Here is a 19,121-nt window from a genome sequence, read left to right on the forward strand (position 1 = left end):
TACAAAGAAAACAGTCGTGGGGGAAATGTCCGCGATTCGATTTCAATAGTATTACAAACTGTACTCCTTAGTCTTGTCCTACACTCATACTGTCATACCTACCATATTTGACACATTGTATGTGCTTGACACCTCAACAATAACATATTAAAGCTGTTGGAGCATAGAATATTTTAAGTAGTAAAATTTAGAAACTTGTGCAAACATATGTATAATAAATGAACCTTAGTGTGTGTAATCCATTATCTGGGCCATTATCGTGTTATCGTAAAAAACCCGTTAAAATCGGTACAAAATATAAGCTGAAGATTAGTTGTACTTCCCGATGTCCGATTATTATTTAAAAAATATGTATGAACTCATCATCCCCTTTACTAGGTTATGTAGGAAAAATAATTGATGTTTTAAAACTGATTGTAAGTGTATAAAATAAAAATATTATTAATAAATTATTTTTTTAAATTTTAACATATTTTTAAGTCTAATTGAATACAAAAATCAAAAATCTGTTTCCTACATAACCTAGAAGAGGAGAAGATGAATTAATACATATTTTTAAAATAATAATTGGGCATCGGGAAATGCATAAACTAATCTTCCGCTTATTGGTCTAAAACTACACAAAATACGGTGTGCTCCAACAGCCTTAACCAGTCGTTGGTACACATGTGAGCGGCGCTCACACAGATAGCATTTCGAGCGTTATTCGTACAAATATTATTGAATTAATCTGATACTATAAATACCTTCAAATAGCATGTCTATAAATATTTATAAAAATAAATAATTACGCTATTTGTCATTGCCTATCAGTTATCGTAAGACAAAGACACAAAGTCGACATGACTCGACAGTACCGATTAAGTGAGCGTCGCGCTAACACTGTACTAACCGCGCAATATTTTTATCACCACCGCTGTAGTCGATTACGTACACGTGTTTTTATTATTTTTTAATTTATCATGGCCAATAAAGTTATTTCGTGGTTAGAAGAGAGCAGAGACCGAAGAAGTTTTTTTAGATGACCCAGACGATACCGATGCTGATCCCATAGTTATGGAGATCCCGTCGAATTACGTGAAAATAAGTCTGATAGTGACATTTCTGAACCTACGCATAGATCAAATACTTCACAAACCTCTCGTTCAAGAAGTCGTAGTCCTATAGCACAGAATTCTTACTACTTAGGGAAAGAAAAACAAACAAAATGGTATGAGGACGCTCCTAGAAATTTACGTACTCGATAACGTAACATCGTTTTACGTTTACCAGGTGTAAAACAAATAGGTCGCGATGCAAATTCTATTTTGGAGTGCTGGAACTTATTTTTTTCTAATTCCATTTTTGACGATATAGTAAAATACACGTATATAGCTACCTACCTCTATTAAATTTGTTTGTTATTACTAGGAAACGGATTTTATTGTAAATACATATTTTTATTGAAATGAGATATTTTTAATCTGATAAAAAATGTGTACGATTAAGATCATTCTAATTAAAATAAACCCAAATTGATTTTACATATTTTGGACTGTATTTTGTTTTGTTGAAACAATAGTCATAGACACAAATTCACATAACATAATATTGTATATACATGCAAAAAGTCATGGGATGGGGGATATGGCACCCTACCTCCCTTGTGAGCACTCACTGATACCCTAGGACTTTTTTACCGCGATTCGCTGTAACTTTATAACCATAACGCAATAACTATATTACTCTATGTAATTAATGAACAAATTAATAATTTATTACCGTTTTCTCGTGGAATAATAAGCAATTAAGTGATAACATTTCGATAATCGAAAACTAGATCAAAAATCACGTATTCGATATTTGAATTATTTTCGACACGGACAAGATAGAAAGGACTGGAAACGATATGACGGGCGGGTGACGGGGAGTCGGACCGAAATTGCCTCGGTCCCTCTACTCTTCTCCACCCAAATTTGTACACAGCTAATATGCATGCTATCTGCTTGGTAAAATCTCAACTATTTGTATAATATAATTTTAGTTCTTATCATTACATTTTCCACCCAGTCACTAGGTAGCGTTAAGACTAGCCGTGTACAATGGAAATCAGCAGAGGCACTCCGGACCCGTTAAAGATGTGCCGTTTCCAGTCATCTCTGTCTTAGTCCGTGATTTTCGATCAGCTTTTGAGAATTATAGCGTAGATCGAAAAATAACAATCAAATCAATTTTTTCGATCGATAGTTAACAATCGAATAAATATCTTCGATTGATTTGAGAATACTAGAATAGCCCCCCTGGTTTATACGAGTATACTCATTACGACATTACATAACTGCTCAAATAATAATAATCTTGTAAGAATAATATCTAGAATTTTCGTAACTCATATCATACCGAAAATGAATTTTAATCAGAAGCAGGATGAAGATATTATACGCCGTCGACTGAAACGCTCGAAGAAGACGTCATTGATGTCGTTGGCGGTGTCACAGATAACCGGCCACACGTCCAGCGAGCTGCCGTCGCGGAAGGAGTCGGCGACGTCGAAGGACGATTATACGGTGACGTCCTACCAGTTTCCGCTTCCGGTCAGGGGCATTCCATATTATGCTTGATTAACCGTTATTATTATGTTACATGATATTTGTTTTTATACTTGTTTCTTAATATTATATAATTGGTTAGAAAACTAAATGTGTTATACATTTTATTTATTAGGTATTTTTAATACCGTAATACACATTATAATGTCATGCAGGGTCTCTCGAACCAAAGTTTTGAATTTATCGAATAAACACGCTCGTCTTATTAATCCACGAAATCTACTACTGGATACGACGTAAACGTTTTCGATAAAACTGGAACGATATGGATGGCGGATGCGACCATTCGCCGCGACATCGATGTCGAAACGCATAAACTATAATGTTTGTGCGTGATATTATATTATACGAACAGTCTGACGGACGCGATGTGATCTGTTTCAAGTGTCACCACCGACGAGTCAAAACCAGTGTTTCTTAAAAAAAATCAATATTATTATTATATTTTAATATTTAATAATAGTCAACTGCAGTATACAATTTTGCTTTATTTGGTATTTTAGTTTATAGTTAAATTGTCGATTATCGCTACCTACGTTTTGTGCATGAACTAAGATATAACTGGTATCCGGGTAAAAAAGCCATCGATAAAAAAGCTACGGAATAAAAAAGACAGATTTATTTTAAAATTAAATACAATTAATACAATTTAAAAAAGGTAGATAAGTGGATGTCGCTCTGCTGTACAGTAGGTTACAAGTGGGTCACTGTAATGGATGGGGTTAAATTTGAATTCAATGATATAATATCATTGTATAAGAAAAACGATTCTGAGCGAAAACGGTCAGTCAGCCTATGATATTACCAAGTATATTTGATGATATTATTGTGAAAAAAAAAATTAATATATAACCTATTTATGTGGGTGGAGCCTTGTTTGAAATTTTCAATCCTTAGCCATAAAAGTTAAACATTTTATACATTTTTAACTACAAAATAATTTATAAATTATAAATTTGATAAATGTTGTCAAAATTTGAACTTTAAATGCTTATAAAAAAAATTGTGCCTGTATTTTTAATATTTTTCAACTAGTATTAGAACGATATATCAGGAGCCTTATATTAAATTTTCACGCTTTTTTAACCAACAAAATTTTATTGATATTTATAGAAAAAAAAACTAAAAAAATTGAAAACTGACAATGTCCATAAACAGCTCAAAAAGAGTCAAATTATTTTCGAAATTTTATCGTGTATAGAAAATGCTAATACAAACATTCAGTGAAATTTTCAAGTATCTACAGTCATTCGTTTTTTAATTACCTACAATAAAATAAGAAAATTGTTACATGAGAAATCGAGCGAATATCAAATGTTGTAAAAATATAAATTTCAGACGCTCATAAAAATTTAATTTAAGTTTCTTGTAGACTTTTTTTTTTTTTTTGATAAAGGTAGACACACTTATGGATAATCTTGTATTACATTTTCAAATTTTCAGATTTAAAAAGAAAAATTTTTATGAATTCTCAACTCAAAATAATTTGCTAATTTTCGTGATTTTTCCGTATTTTGTCAAAATTTGAACTTAAATGCTTATAAAAAAAAACTGTGACTAAGGATTTTTAATTTTTTTCATCTGCCTTTGAAACAATAACCTAGGAGCCTTCTATTAAATTTTCAAGCTTTTTTATTCAACAGATAACATTTTATAATTCATTATTTATAGAAAAAAAAACTAAAAAAAATGGAAATTAACAATGTCCGTAAACAGCTCAAAAATTCAAAATAAGTCCAAATATTTGGAAAATGTTATGGTGTATAGGAAATGCAATTATAAACATTCAGTCAAAATTTCATGTCCTTACGGTCATTTGTTTTAGAGTTACACCAAAAACCAAAATCGATTTTTTCAAAAACAGATTTTGCGTAAAAATTCCCGTTTTTCTTTAATTTTTCTTTTGTTTTTCACGTCGCTTTTGAAAGCTACTGAGAAATTTTTACTTTTGACCCCCCCAAAGTACCAACTAGATTCACTTTCCTATCAGAAAAGTTACTATTGAAGAAAATCCAAGCACTTTTACTGTCCTAAAAGGTGATGACAGACACAAAAATAAAATTCAAATTTTTACAACATTAAATAATATTCACTTGATTTCTCGAGTAGCGTTTTTCTTATTTTATTGTAATTAAAAAACGAATGGCTGTAGATATAAATAAGAAAAAACCGAATTTTAGTCCAACAATTATTGAAAAATTATCAGACGATAGGTATAGTTTATTTATAAAGATTTTCATTAACTTGAAGTTATCACGTAACTTTCACGACCTAGAAACTACTTTTTTGCGCTAACTCCAAGTTTGATTTTAAAAGTATTTCGCTTATTTTTAGCTATAACCTTTTTAAATTATATTAATTGTATTCAATTTTAAAATAAATAATAATACATTGTAATACCTACATTTTTTAGCACAAAAATAAATTCATGTCTTTTTTTATCCTAGATTCGTTTTGTGTGCCCTCTTTTTTTAAAGATAATTTTCATTAGGGTTCCACATAAAAAACGCTTGCCAAGTCAGAGATCGGCATGTAAACTTTCTTGATATTTAATTTTTAGAATTTTAATAACTGTATGTACCTAATATGTATGTATTTTATTACAATATGATTAAACCAAAATTGTACTTAAGGAAATTATTAATTGCAAATTAATTTATTAGATTATAGTAGAATATAGTAGGTTGAATACAACTGGTTTGAAGTTAAGAGTAATAAAGTAATTTTGCTTGTTTTATTTATTAAACTTGATAACGAATAGTGTACATAATATGAATATTTTAAAAACTATTGGCGATAGAAAACAAATGTAAGAGCTCTCTAGTCGCTCTGAAATGTGAATAGTGAATAAGTAAATAAATAGTGAGTAACCTAACCTAACCATAGATCATTCGATGGGACTTATATTTTATTAATTATAGACTATAATAGTATTCAAGTATTAAACCATTACTTATTGTGTAAATCGGATGAATTGTTTAATGAATGACTTCAAAGCATGATCTATTTTTCTTTTTTATTCATTGTAAAACTCAATAAATTATGAAAATTAAAAATACCCAATTTTTTAAATAATCGTTTCCTTAATTTAAATGTATGCTACAATAATATTATGATAATGTACCTGTATTTTATTTCAATTTACAACAGAAAAATGTGACACATAAATACAAATTAATTTTACCGTCAGCAGTTGATTTAATCGTTTTGATTGGGATTATAATTTAAATGTTTCAATCATGTCTGATGCCTGGCAAGAGATTCAAGCTGTGAAAAGCAAACGGAATTCATTGCGGGAAATACTTCAGAAGAGAAGAATAGAGCGGCAAGTTATTCTAAATGAGGCATCTGATAAAATTGTTCCTATAAAAAGGTTAGGTTAGGCCTGTAAGTGTGAACTAGATATGTCAGTGATTCTGTGTTGATAATTTATAATAATTACATTTACAGGGGGGTCTTTATTGCCAAGTACGAGTAATGCAGAAAACGAATCAGATTTTTATTGGAGCAAAGTAGGCGACGAACGTGTATTAATTGAAATACTTGATACTTGTTGATGTATCAGTTAATCTTCCAATCACATCTCATCAATTAGTGACTGATCTTTTAAAAAAACCTAGATACTATATTACCTACATACTATATGACCTACATACTATATTCATCTGTTGTTAATTTGCTATACAAATTTGCTGCACAAAATCTCATAAGGTATTTTTTGTTTTATTAAATTTCATTTTATAATGTCTCATATTATTTATTTAGCTTAAAAAATATTACAATTGATGGCCATTTTACATTTTTAAATCTTAGACAATATGTAGTTTCACATTGTTTTAATAATTAGATAAGAGATAAGATTTTTATATTTATTTTTTTTATTAAGCGGTTATTACATATTTTGATTTTTTTATTACAATAAAATCCGTTCCCTAGTTATTACTTATTTCTCAATGAAATATAAATACTATGGATTAATATAATTTATTTAAACTAATTTTTCTAATTTATTTTTTTAAACCGGAGGCCTCAAATCTAAGTAAAAAGCCTGGGCAACGCCCCCATCATCTAAAGAACAGCCCCGAGTACAGTACACATACATAATAAACACTTATTAGATACTGGTCGATAGCAATCACTGAATTTAAAAATAAAATGAATAAATTGTGCCTATTTAAAAAGTAATAATTACTTGAGTCTAGAATACATTTTTTTTTATCAAATTTAAACAATCTTCTTATATTATATTATAACACACACAAATACAATATGGAGTATATTATACTTTTTATATAATATTACACATTATTTTATAATCAATTAACACATTTAAACATAATTACATAAATAATTATTTTAATTTTAGGAATTAAACATCACCAGTCTTACGTACTTTTTTACAATACTTAGAATTTAAATATTTATAACAAAAAAAAATAAAAAACTGTAAGACAATATTGATTGCACATTTTATAGGTGTTAAAAAGTTTTTTACATTGCATCTGTAAAAAATATACAAGTATTTAATAGAAGTGTTGACAAATTTGAAATAAAAATAAAAATTAGTTTTAACAAGCTACCACATTTAGCACCTACATATAAAGTAAACTTTTTACACATAAATATTAATTTATTACAATAAATATTATTCTCACAGTACAAATAAATTCAGTAATATTTATATTTTTAGGTACCTTTACAAAAAAAATGGGGAAAATGTTTATGCTTTAACTACTTATTATTTCTTTGGGGTGATTAATCTCAACTGTTAGCTGCAATGCTCCATTTATGTACATACTAAAGTCAAAACCACATACCATTATCATACCATAATAATAGCTACTGACTACTGTTTGATTGTAACAGTGTAACGTCTAGAAGGAAAATATTAATAAATGTTTATCTAAATAGGTAATACAAAAATTAGGGAAAAATTGTGAAATGGAGATTTAGAATAAGATATATTGTTATGGAGATAAGGCTTATTTTTTTAAATATCGGTGCAAGAAACTTGTAACTCAGTTAATGTTTACCTTGGAACTAACAATTGATTAGTACAACATCTAGATATAATATTGTGATCGATCCTCATTGGAAAAAAATTAAATTTGTCTTTGTATAAAAGTACTGTTATATATTACTTATTATTTAGATTTTTAGGGAAATCTTAAATCACACTTCGTCTAGATTTTCTAGACATTTATACGTTTTCATTGAATGCTCATTTTATTCAAATGTCAGATAATTCTTAAGTAATTCTACTTTTTTTTTTTTTGATTATATCAAATATCAACAAATAATAAGATATGAACTATATCAATTCCTTATTATTTTTTTTAACACCTAATAAAATATTCAACATTTTATTTGCCTTAAAAAAGTTTTGCGTATATTTATTATTTTTTATTTATACTTAATTGGAGTTTTCAATAGTTATAAAAATATTAAAAAATGAAAATTATTGTACAATGGTCTACAAATGTGTTTGTATTCCCACAACTTTATTTTGTTTGTGCAACTTGTACAATGATCCAGCTTTTAGAAGAAATATATTAGGGAATTATACTTAAATAACATTAATAGATAACATTACATATTAATAAAAAAAATATTTGAATGCAAGAATATGCTTTAGGTTATATCTAAATATTTTGAGTTGGGATTGTAATACCATAAATTATTGTAATAAACCCTGTAAATAACATTTTGTTGAAAAATTATTATTAGATGATAATAATTCTGTAAGACACACTTTAACGATGTACAAGGGTTATTAAAGATAAGAACAGATTTATATCACAGACAAAAAATAGGGTATTTTCATAAGTTTTTAAGATCAACAAATCTTATTTCAAACATCGTCTGATAGAGAAATTGTGCTCAAAGAACACACACTCGAAAAATAACTAATTAAGAAAAAAAAAATGACATATTATGAAGTCCACTATAGGAACAAATAATAATGTACCTAGTTATTTGATCGAGCTCTCTGTACGACTTATATTGACCTGAGCTAGTATCAACTATCTGTCAACCCTTCGACCGTCCATTTGTCAGTCCGGAAGTATGTCCAATGAGACCGTCATGTATGAGCTGCAACAGAGACAGGATGCGACCGATGGAGTCCAACAGTCTCTCATGCAGTTCAACACACTCTCTGATGGTGGGCAGTATGCTGTGTACAGTCCGTGCAAACTCGGTAACTCTGTTGAATACACTCTCCAACAGTTGAAGCCGGTTCAGATCATTTGACATGGCGACTGACGAGGAGTCTGCGTAACACTATACAATGGAGGCCTGAGTCACAGCTGGTGGTCGTTACCTTCAGTTGTTGGATGCGCATCAACGATAATGATCAGGGGTTCGTGCTTGAATGACGTATATTATAAAATATCACTAAGTACAGGGTTTATGGTTGAATCGCAATCACACCATTGTTGACTTGTATCCTACAATCCCAGTAACAAATTATATAAAAACCACATAATTATATATAAAAAAGAATGTATTATTTTATATATTTACAAACCAGTGAATACTTCTGAATAGCAATGCTTAACTAAATGATAGTTAATAATGTAGAATTGTCGGAGCACAGATATAAATCTATTTACAATATACATATATATAGGTAGAATACAGTTATGGAATATAATTTTTGACTTTCTGTAATTCTGTGCGTCGAGCCATCGATCTGTCGAAGGACGAGGCAATCGTAATTTGCGGCAGCTCCGAGACCGTGTTATCACTAAGTACGTTTGTACCACGGACTAAGATAGTATCTTTAATCGTGGTTTGTATCATAGATAGATAATACATTATCTGTGGTTTGTATTTATATCGCGGTCTTAGAAGATATTTTCTTGTTAATATAATTTCCAGGGTAATATGCGTTTTAATGATTTTTATACATTAATCCCATGTTAATATCATTGATAGAGTATAAGCTAATATAAATATATATTATTTTTTTTTTTTAAGATTCTTATACGACTATAGTCAATGGTAAACGCATTTTTACCGCTAATTCTACTTCAGCTGTTAAGGTGAAAAAAGCGCGTATGGAACTGGTTATATAGAAATTTCAACATCAGCAAACCGTAAAATAGTATGGTATTACGCTAAAAATATTGATAAAGTTCAAAATTATAATATATTTCTTAACTATTTGAAATCCAATCTAATCGATATACTGAAAACTCATGTTAAGAAAAACGCTATCAAATTTAATTTAAAACTAGAAGCCACTTATAATAGACCGCGTGTGGAAAATCAGACAATCGTGCATTCAAAACATCTGCATTCGAGTTGTTTAGAGAGTCGGGTATATCAGCTATTGCCGAGGAATCTTTTACAAAATTATTAACAGAAGAAGAGACTTATACGGGTAGAGGAAGTGGATTCACACTAGAAGCTATCGATGGATTATTATTAGGGGTGTATAAATATACACAAATGTCAGGCTCATCTTATAAATCCTTACCAGATAGTATCGATAGAAAAAGGGGTACAATCAATCCACAAAATACAGATCAACAATGCTTCAAGTGGGCTATACTAGCTAACCATGTGACGGAGCAACCGAAATACCGTATTGGTGAAAATTACCGCAAGCACGAGGGGAAATATAATTTCGATTGTATCTCATTTCCAACACCATTATCTGATATAAAAATATTTGAAGAAAATAACCCATCCGTCCCCACCAATATGTTTGGTAATGAAAAACAATTCCAACCACTGAAAAAGTTTCTAACACATGAGGTTTTCCCACTCAGAGTTGTAGATGATGAAAAACGAGATCACTTTGATCTATTATTAGTGACAGAAAATGATAATACACATTACATATATATATATAATTTTTCAAGACTCGTTCGATCTCAAAAAACTAGATATGAAGGAAAATAATTATTTTGTAAACGATGTTTTACGAGTTTTGACGGTAGACCTCAAAAATATCAATTGAGTGGACAGGCTGCGTTAGACCAGCATAACCTGATATGTGGTTTACATAAACCAATATTACCAGTTATGTCGGCAGAAGGTGATTGTCTAGAGTTTGATGCGTTGAGGAACACGGAACGACATCCCATCGTTATCTATGCTGACTTCGAAGCGCTACTGTTGAAGGCTGATGGTGAAAAGTAGGGGAAAACACAGATATCATTCATAAACACGAACCTATGAGTTTCGGTATTATCGTCAAGGCTTCCGATGACGTTCCATTAAGTCTACTCGAAGATTACGATATACCGACTAAACCTATTATTTATCGTGGTAGTGAGGAACGTGGGGATGTAGCGAGACGTTTCGTAGAAATGGTTACTGAAATATCGTTAAAGATAGAAAAGCTGTTGAAAACAAACGTAATGATAAATATGAGCGCACACGACAGAGCGGTTCGCGAGGTGGCGACACACTGTAATCTATGTTGTATAAAGTTTACACCACCTCATGAGATACAGCATCGAAAAACAGCGGACCACTGCCACCTTTCCGGAAAATATCGACAAGCTCTTTGCAATACATGTAACCAAAAACTACAAACACCTGTTTTTGTTCCGTGTTTCCTACATAACCTTTCAAACTATAATGCTCATTTCATAATGACAGAGTTAGGATATGATACGCATAGGATCACGGTTGTACCCAACAGCGAGGAGACAGTCTATTTCCTTTTCCAAATACCTTCACAATCAGATGCATAGACACCTGCAGATTTATGGCCTCGAAACTTTCAACGCTCGCTAAAAAATTGCTAACTCCTAACTTTTCTAAATTCCGTGAGACAGGAAATCATTTTTCCAGTGATGATATGAATCTTGTAACCCGTAAGGGTGTATACCCTTACGAATATACTATATACGGACGACTGGAGTAAGCTTGATGAAAATGTGTTACCGGATAAAGCTGAATTCTATAGTAGGTATCCTAATCGAGTCGGTGGTTGAAGAAAAAGAATACGAGCACGCGTTATGAAAGTGTGGGAACATTTTGGGTGTAAAACGATTGGTGAATATTCAGATTTGTATTTGAAAATCGATGTGCTGCTACTGGCTGACATTTTCGAAAATTTTCTTGATGTGTGTATGAAGGCCTACAACTTAGATCCTGCGTACTATTACACCGCTCCATGGTTTTCATTCGACTGTATGCTTAAATACACTTCAATGAAGCTGGAACTGTTGTCAGATTATGATATGATGTTGATGTTTGAAAATGGTTGGTATTAAACTTATTTTATTATTATTATTATTTAAATAAATAAATAATTTTATTTTATTTTTGATTGGTATACGAAGTGGACTGGTGCAGGCAAGTATGCGTTATGCTAAAGCGAATAACGAGAAGGTATCCGATTATGATGATTCGAATGAAGATTCGTGGTTGGTGTATCAGGATTGTAAGTATACATTTATTTTTCTCAAGGCTATTATATTATACTTATATTATTTTAGGTAATAACCTGTACGGTTGGGCGATGTCACAAAATATGCCTTATGCTAATTTTAAATGGGTTAAGCTAGAGTTGGATAGACTCGACGATTTGGATGAGACTTCACCCATAGGCCATAGGATATACGAGGTAGAGTGTCATATCCTGTAAACCTACATGACGAGAACAACGACTTACCATTCCTCCCTCAAAACGGGATAACCTGCGGGCTCGAAAGTAAAGAAACTGATGGCGACATTCGAGAGGAAGACAAACTATATAATACACTATCGTTATCTTCAGCAGGCTATAGCAAATGGGTTGATAGTGGAAAAAGTAAATATTTATTTGTTATTATTCATTTAATATTTATAACATATCTATATATATATATATATATATATATAATAGGTACATAGAGTCGTACAATTCGATCAATCTCCTTGGTTAGCTGAATATATCAGTTTGAATACTGAAATGAGGAAGAACGCTACGAATGACTTTGAGAGGGAGTTTTTTAAGCTCAGAGTAGCTATCTCCGATTGCAGTAGCTTTGTATTGTATAGAATCGTTTTGTTACTCTGAAAGGATAGTAGAAAAAGTAATAGTTATATCGTTCGACACAGTGGCGCCGAAGTCCATGTTAAGGTCGGGCCGTGGCCCGACCTCTTTTTTGAAAAATGTGGCCGGTAGTTCAAAATGTGGCCGGTAGTTCAAAATGTGGCTGGTAGGTCAAAATGTGGCTGATAGGCCACATTATATTCACATCATAATTGTATTATGAGTAATATAATATAGTAATGTATATTACTATATTAGGGTACCTCTATAAAATTGTATATAGTAGTATTATAATTCAAACATTTAACATAGTATATTATTAATGTGTATTATGCAACATGGCTGTTTCCTGTAATAAGAAATAGGAATATTTTGTTTAACGATGTGTTAATACTTTGTAACAATATATCGATATTGCCAATAAATTAATATCACGGCTATAGTTTGTAAACATTATAATATTAGATAATAGTATAATACTATCTTTAATCGTGAATCGTGATTAATATTTAATATCAATCTATCCAGCCCCCCGCAAACCGTCATACACTACCCACCCATCATATCATTTTCGGTTAATTTTATCGATGTCCATGCTATTTATAGAAAAAACTCTATGTCATGTCTATTATCAGTGATGTTATTGTTATTCTTATTATTTTATTTGACTATTATATTATGGTGCAACGACTACAACGTACACAGGGCCGGATCTAGGGGGGGAAGTCGGGGATTTATCCCCGGGCGTATAATTTTCGTGGGCGTATTTTAAAAGTTTTAAATTTTAAAAATTTACATTTTAAAATGGACTTTGAAACAAAAGTCATAACTACAAAATAATATTTTAATAGAAATGTGTAATAATGAGTATGTGAATAAAATAATATTATTTTTATTTTTAATTTTAACAAGTAATAACAATGTTATTTTTAAATGGACAAATAGGTACGTATTGCAGTGGAAATACCCGTCCGCGACTGTCGGCGGGTTGACTGTCGCTGCAGATCTAAAATAAAATATTAATAATTGTTCAAATAAGTGGGAAATTAAAATATTGTTGAATTTGATTTTATTATCATTGTATTGTGATTCATCGATTCGCGTGTCCGTGTTAATGTGTTATATTAATGATAATATAGCCTGTATTAGTTTATAAAATCAGTTTATTTTTTACATTTTTGCTGAATTCCATTTTAATTTTGACACCGCAACAGTTAAAAGACGTCAGTGCTCAGTCATTAGTACTCAGGTTAGTACAACCAAAATTAACAATATTACTAGTTTTAGTAATCTGTATGTAGACATGTAGTCATTAGTTTTTTTGTTAAGATCATTTGTGAATATCTAGTATTTGTTATGGAACTTTATTAAGGTGCAGACCGCAGGGCAACCTTTTTTTGGAATTTTTATTTTATTTTTTGATGTGTAGATTTACCCTCCAATTAGTGATATAATGAAGTATGGTAAATTACATTGTTTTCTTGCATATAAATATATAATATAAATACATATTAATAAATTATATAGCCATATAGGTATATCTTTTTTATGAATTATGTAAATAGTTATTTAAAATTTAATCTTAAAAATGGCTTCATTAATTGTAATTAATTGTTATGTAATTTTTAATTAACAGTTATTTATTTTTTTAAATAGAACATAAAATGTTACTTACTACTGATTTAATTTTTTTAGATTATTTATTAAATTAAATACCTATTTGTAGGTTTATTATAGGTTTATTATAGGTCTTTATATTTAACAATGCCTTTTTACAAATGGAAATTTTTTATGAATATTACTATAGCCACTAGATAAATGAAAAAGAACAAAATTAAGCATTGTTACAGATTACACCAAGTACATTATTACTTGCATTTACTATTTAAATACTATTTATTTTCTTGATAAACTTGATAGTACAAAAGTAGGTACAACATAATTAAAACAAAAATACTATCCTATCAATGTGTAACTTAAGTCAGAACCGTTATTAATTATCATGTTTTAACTATTCATCATATTATAATAAAATAATTTAAAAAGAAACTTATTTTTATTTTTATTTATTCTTCAAGAAGATAAAGATGGGTTCTACTGAACATGTTTGTTTATTTTGTTTCATAAATTCTAAGACATCTGTTAAATGTTTAATTGCATACATTATTTTTCTTAATTTATTTATTACAAATTTTATGCGGCCATTCCATTAAATAAAATGTATATAATAAATTTTATTATATAAATTGTATGATACATTTCTATACTTAAGTAACCTATACTATTACTTAGGTAACCAAAATGAAATATACTTTAAGTAGTAACAAATTATGAACTATTTTATGAATAAAATTAGTTTTTATTTATTTATTATTTTTTACATAATTTTATTTTAACTAAAATATAAATATTATATATTATATTTAAATATATCTGTATGCCAATTTAATATTATTTATATACCTATTTATATTGCGTTCTCGCATAATTAAATAAAATAATTTTAATTCACAATTATAATATTTTGAATGAGCTTTTAAAATTTAAATTTCAGATATTTTGTTTAATATTCTAATTGTATTATTTAAAACCTTCTAAAGTAAATCTGCAGGCTAAATTATGAATAATGACAACAAAAAAAGAAAATTTAAAGGTGGTGCAGAGAAAAATAGGGAAAAACACCAGAAAATATTAAACACTGTGGCCCAACAATGTCACAAAATAACTAACATGTTTTCTTCCAATACATCATGTAAAGTAAGTTAATACTTATTTTTTATGCTCAAGAATTATGAATATTAAATATTAAACATTTTCTAAAATCAAAACTATTACAACTATTACAAATACCTGATATTTATTTTAAAAAAAATTAGCAATCTGTAGCCAAAAATATTTCTCTACAAGTTATTCGAGAAATTGCAGATGGTTCCAATATTGTAATAGACAACCATTCTACAAATAATTGTTTGGTAAATAAACCTATTTTTTAAATCTTGACTTATGAGTAGGTACCTATTAATTATAAAATATTAATATATCATTTTAGGAATCTGCAGCCAAAAATGTTTCCACTGAAGTTATTGAAGAAAATGCAGATATTGCCAATATTGTAATGGACAACAATTCTACAAATAATTGTTTGGTAAATAAACTTATTTTTTAAATCTTGACTTATGAGTAGGTACCTATTAATTATAAAATATTAATGTATCATTTTAGAAATCTGCAGCTAAAAATGTTTCCACAGAAGTTATTGAAGAAAATGCAGATATTGCCAATATTGTAATGGAAAACAATTCTACAAATAATTGTTTGGTAAATAAACTTATTTTTTAAATCTTGACTTATGAGTTATAAGTAGGTAGGTACTTATTAATTATAAATTATTATAAAATATATATATATATTATCATTTTAGCAATCCGTAGTCAAAAATGTTTCACTTGAATTATTTGAAGAAACTGCAAGTGGAGATCTATTGGATGGTTCAAATATAATTTTTAGAAATGATCCTGTTAATTTTGTTAATGTTGAACAATGGACTCTAGAGTTAAAAAATATGATTCTAAGTTTGGGAGCTTGTCAGCCCAAAGAACAAGATTTAAGCTTGGTGAGTTATGAAAAAGACCATCTAAATAGAAGTTTTCATTCAGCTTGGTACAACAGAAAGTTAATTGATAATACATATGTAAAACGGGAATGGCTTAGTTATTCTCCTAAATTAAATAAGATATTTTGCCTCTATTGCATATTATATGGTAAAAATACCAATACTGCATGGACAAAAGAAGGTTTTTGTCATTGGAAAAATGGATCATTATCAATTACTAAACATGAAACTTCTTCTACTCATATATTTGCATCTTTAAAAGTTAAATTAAAACAAAGTTGTCTACCAATTCTACCATCAATACTTGAAGACCATAACCGGCAAGTGGCATTCAATAGGGAACTAGTTAAACAATTAATTGAAATAACAATTTTTTTGGCAAGACATAATCTCCCATTCAGAGGGCATAAAGAAAATTGGGAAAGTGACTTGAAAGGAAATTTTAAAGATATGGTTGTTCTAATTTCACAACATTCGCCTACTCTATCTGTTCATATCAATCAGTTAATGGCCAAAGGAAAGAAAGAAAATTCTTTTATTTCTTGGGATCGACAGAATTCTCTAATAGACTCCATTGCTCAATATATTTCGTCAGTTATTAGAACACAGATTGTGAAGGCTGGATATTTTAGTATATGTATGGACACGACATTTGATGTTTCACACAAGGAGCAGCTTTCATTTATTGCAAGATACATTTTCAAATCTAAAATACATGAAAGAATTATTGCAATAACTGAATCGCCTTTAACTACTGGTAAAGTGCTTTTTGACATGTTTAAATGTGTAATGGAAAAATGTGGTTTGAACTGGAAGAAAAATTTAGTTGGTCAGTCTTACGACGGTGCTGCAAATATGAGGGGGTCATACTCTGGACTCCAAGCACGAATTCTTGATGAAAATCCAAAAGCTCTTTTTGTGTGGTGTCATGCCCACAGATTAAATTTAATAGTTTTATCTGCTGTTGGATCTTGTATAGAAGCAGTAGATTTATTTGGGAATATGGAAAAACTTTACTGTTTTATAACATGCAGTAAAAAAAGATCAGACATTTATAGAATGAAGCAAAAAGAAATTTATCCAAAAAAACAAGTACATGCAATAAAAAGAGTTGGTACCACAAGATGGATGTCAAACTCATTTGCCTTGGCAACAATTTTTGAAACACTGGAAGCAATATTGGATATGTTAGAGGAAGTTAAAAATCAAGATGGCTCGTCAGATTATAAAATAGCCACTGAATGCAATGGGCTATTAATGTATTTTCAGTCTTCTCGTTTTATTGTAACAGCATTTATGTTTAAGCATCTGTTTGATATTCTAGGGCCTTTAAGTAAATTATTTCAAGGTAGAGATTTAGACATTTTGGCTGCCGTCAATTATTTAAAAAAAGCAGAAAATAATATTATTATGATGCGTAATGATGAAGTTTTCAATGATATTTTTGAAGAAGCAAAATCATTTTCAGAAAAACATTTTGGTGATTTTGAAATAAATAATTTACGATCCTTTAGGAACAGGAAAAAAAAAGTTGTTCGACAAATCGGAGAGATAACTTTTGATGAAACTATTGAGAATCCAGTTCAATACTTTAAAGTATCAGTATATTTTGTAACAATCGACATTATAATACAACAGATTCATGACAAGTTTAATCAAAATTCAGTATCAGTCATGAAAGATATTGGTCTATTATCATTAAAAAGAATGAAAGAAAAAACTGATCTCCCTCAAGATGCATTTAAAATGATATGCAATGTGTATGGATTAAACCAAGAATTAATCAAAAATGAATATATCATGTTTAAAGAGATTGTTAAAGATTTAGATGTTAACTTGTTATTAAAGCTACCAGAAAAAATCCATGCAGACTCTGATGAAGACAACATTCATAGTGACGATGAAGAAAGTGATGGGGAAATAGACAATTATAAAAACATGGCAAGTTTAATAAATATTTTTGAAACAATGAATAACGCCAACATAAAAGCAGAATTTGAAAACTTATATAATATAATTAAACTAAGCTTAACACTACCAACGTCTAGCTGTACAGTTGAAAGAAGTTTTTCAAAATTAAAAATTATAAAAACCAGGCTACGTTCAACGATGGAACAAACAAGATTAGAAAATTTAATGCTCATTTCATGTGAACATGATATAAATATTGATATTGATAAAGTAATTATTGCATTTTGTACTTAATTTTAATAAAAATAATTGTTAATCTAAATTATTTTATTTATTTTCAGGTAATAGACATTTTTGCTGGAAAATCATCAGTTTTGACTAAATTATTAACCTTTTAATTTTATTAGTCATTACTCATTAGTCTTAACATGTTTTATGTTTATTATTTATAAACTAAGTTAAAATAAATATATTTTCATTTTTCAACAGTCAGTATCTTAAATCTATATTTTTATATTTTAAGGATTTGAATTTATATATTTTTGTAGCATCCTAAAAATTTATTTGTTACCAAAAAATTTGCTTTTGGGAAATATCTTTGTATGTACATTGTACATAATATAAATTATAATTAATATATAGTCCCCTGGTGTCTGTCGAAATCTGTGATTTTTCCTCAGAAAAAAATGTTTATTCAGTTTTTTTTAATAATTAGTGAGAAATTAACTATTTTTATTTATTTTTTCTTTTAATACAACTAAATATTTAGTAAAATTGTGTTCCCTGTTGGGACAGGATGTATCAGGGATGTTTTAACGTAGGATGGTCAAACCCGGATGGAATCCATTGGACATTTTTTCACCAACATACAGACACGATAATAATACAATTTGTATACGTACAACATATTATTTGATGTAATTTTTTATTTACCACCTCCTCCCACCCAAATTTTATATTTTTTTTTACGGCAAATAGGGTTATTAAAATAGTTAATATATTGAGGCCG

General features: G+C 29.2%; 2 protein-coding genes and 1 pseudogene across 2 annotated transcripts; all 3 read left to right on the forward strand.

Moving 5' to 3' along the window:
• The first annotated feature begins 9,476 nt into the window (after positions 1-9,476).
• On the forward strand, positions 9,477-10,499 carry LOC132940599 (uncharacterized; annotated as a pseudogene).
• A 3,135-nt stretch (positions 10,500-13,634) lies between these two features.
• Positions 13,635-16,362, forward strand: LOC132942154 (uncharacterized). The gene is made up of 5 exons (XM_061010464.1): positions 13,635-13,837; positions 15,189-15,345; positions 15,465-15,560; positions 15,638-15,733; positions 15,811-16,362. The coding sequence occupies exons 2-5, from the start codon at positions 15,208-15,210 to the stop codon at positions 15,925-15,927; spliced, it is 447 nt and encodes a 148-aa protein (XP_060866447.1). The 5' UTR covers positions 13,635-13,837; positions 15,189-15,207; the 3' UTR covers positions 15,928-16,362.
• Positions 16,151-18,510, forward strand: LOC132940600 (zinc finger MYM-type protein 1-like). The gene is made up of 2 exons (XM_061008324.1): positions 16,151-18,382; positions 18,454-18,510. The coding sequence occupies exons 1-2, from the start codon at positions 16,151-16,153 to the stop codon at positions 18,508-18,510; spliced, it is 2,289 nt and encodes a 762-aa protein (XP_060864307.1).
• Positions 18,511-19,121: the final 611 nt, after the last annotated feature.

The sequence above is a fragment of the Metopolophium dirhodum genome, chromosome 3 (genome assembly GCF_019925205.1).
Source record: "Metopolophium dirhodum isolate CAU chromosome 3, ASM1992520v1, whole genome shotgun sequence".
NCBI classification, from domain to species: Eukaryota; Metazoa; Arthropoda; class Insecta; order Hemiptera; family Aphididae; genus Metopolophium; species Metopolophium dirhodum.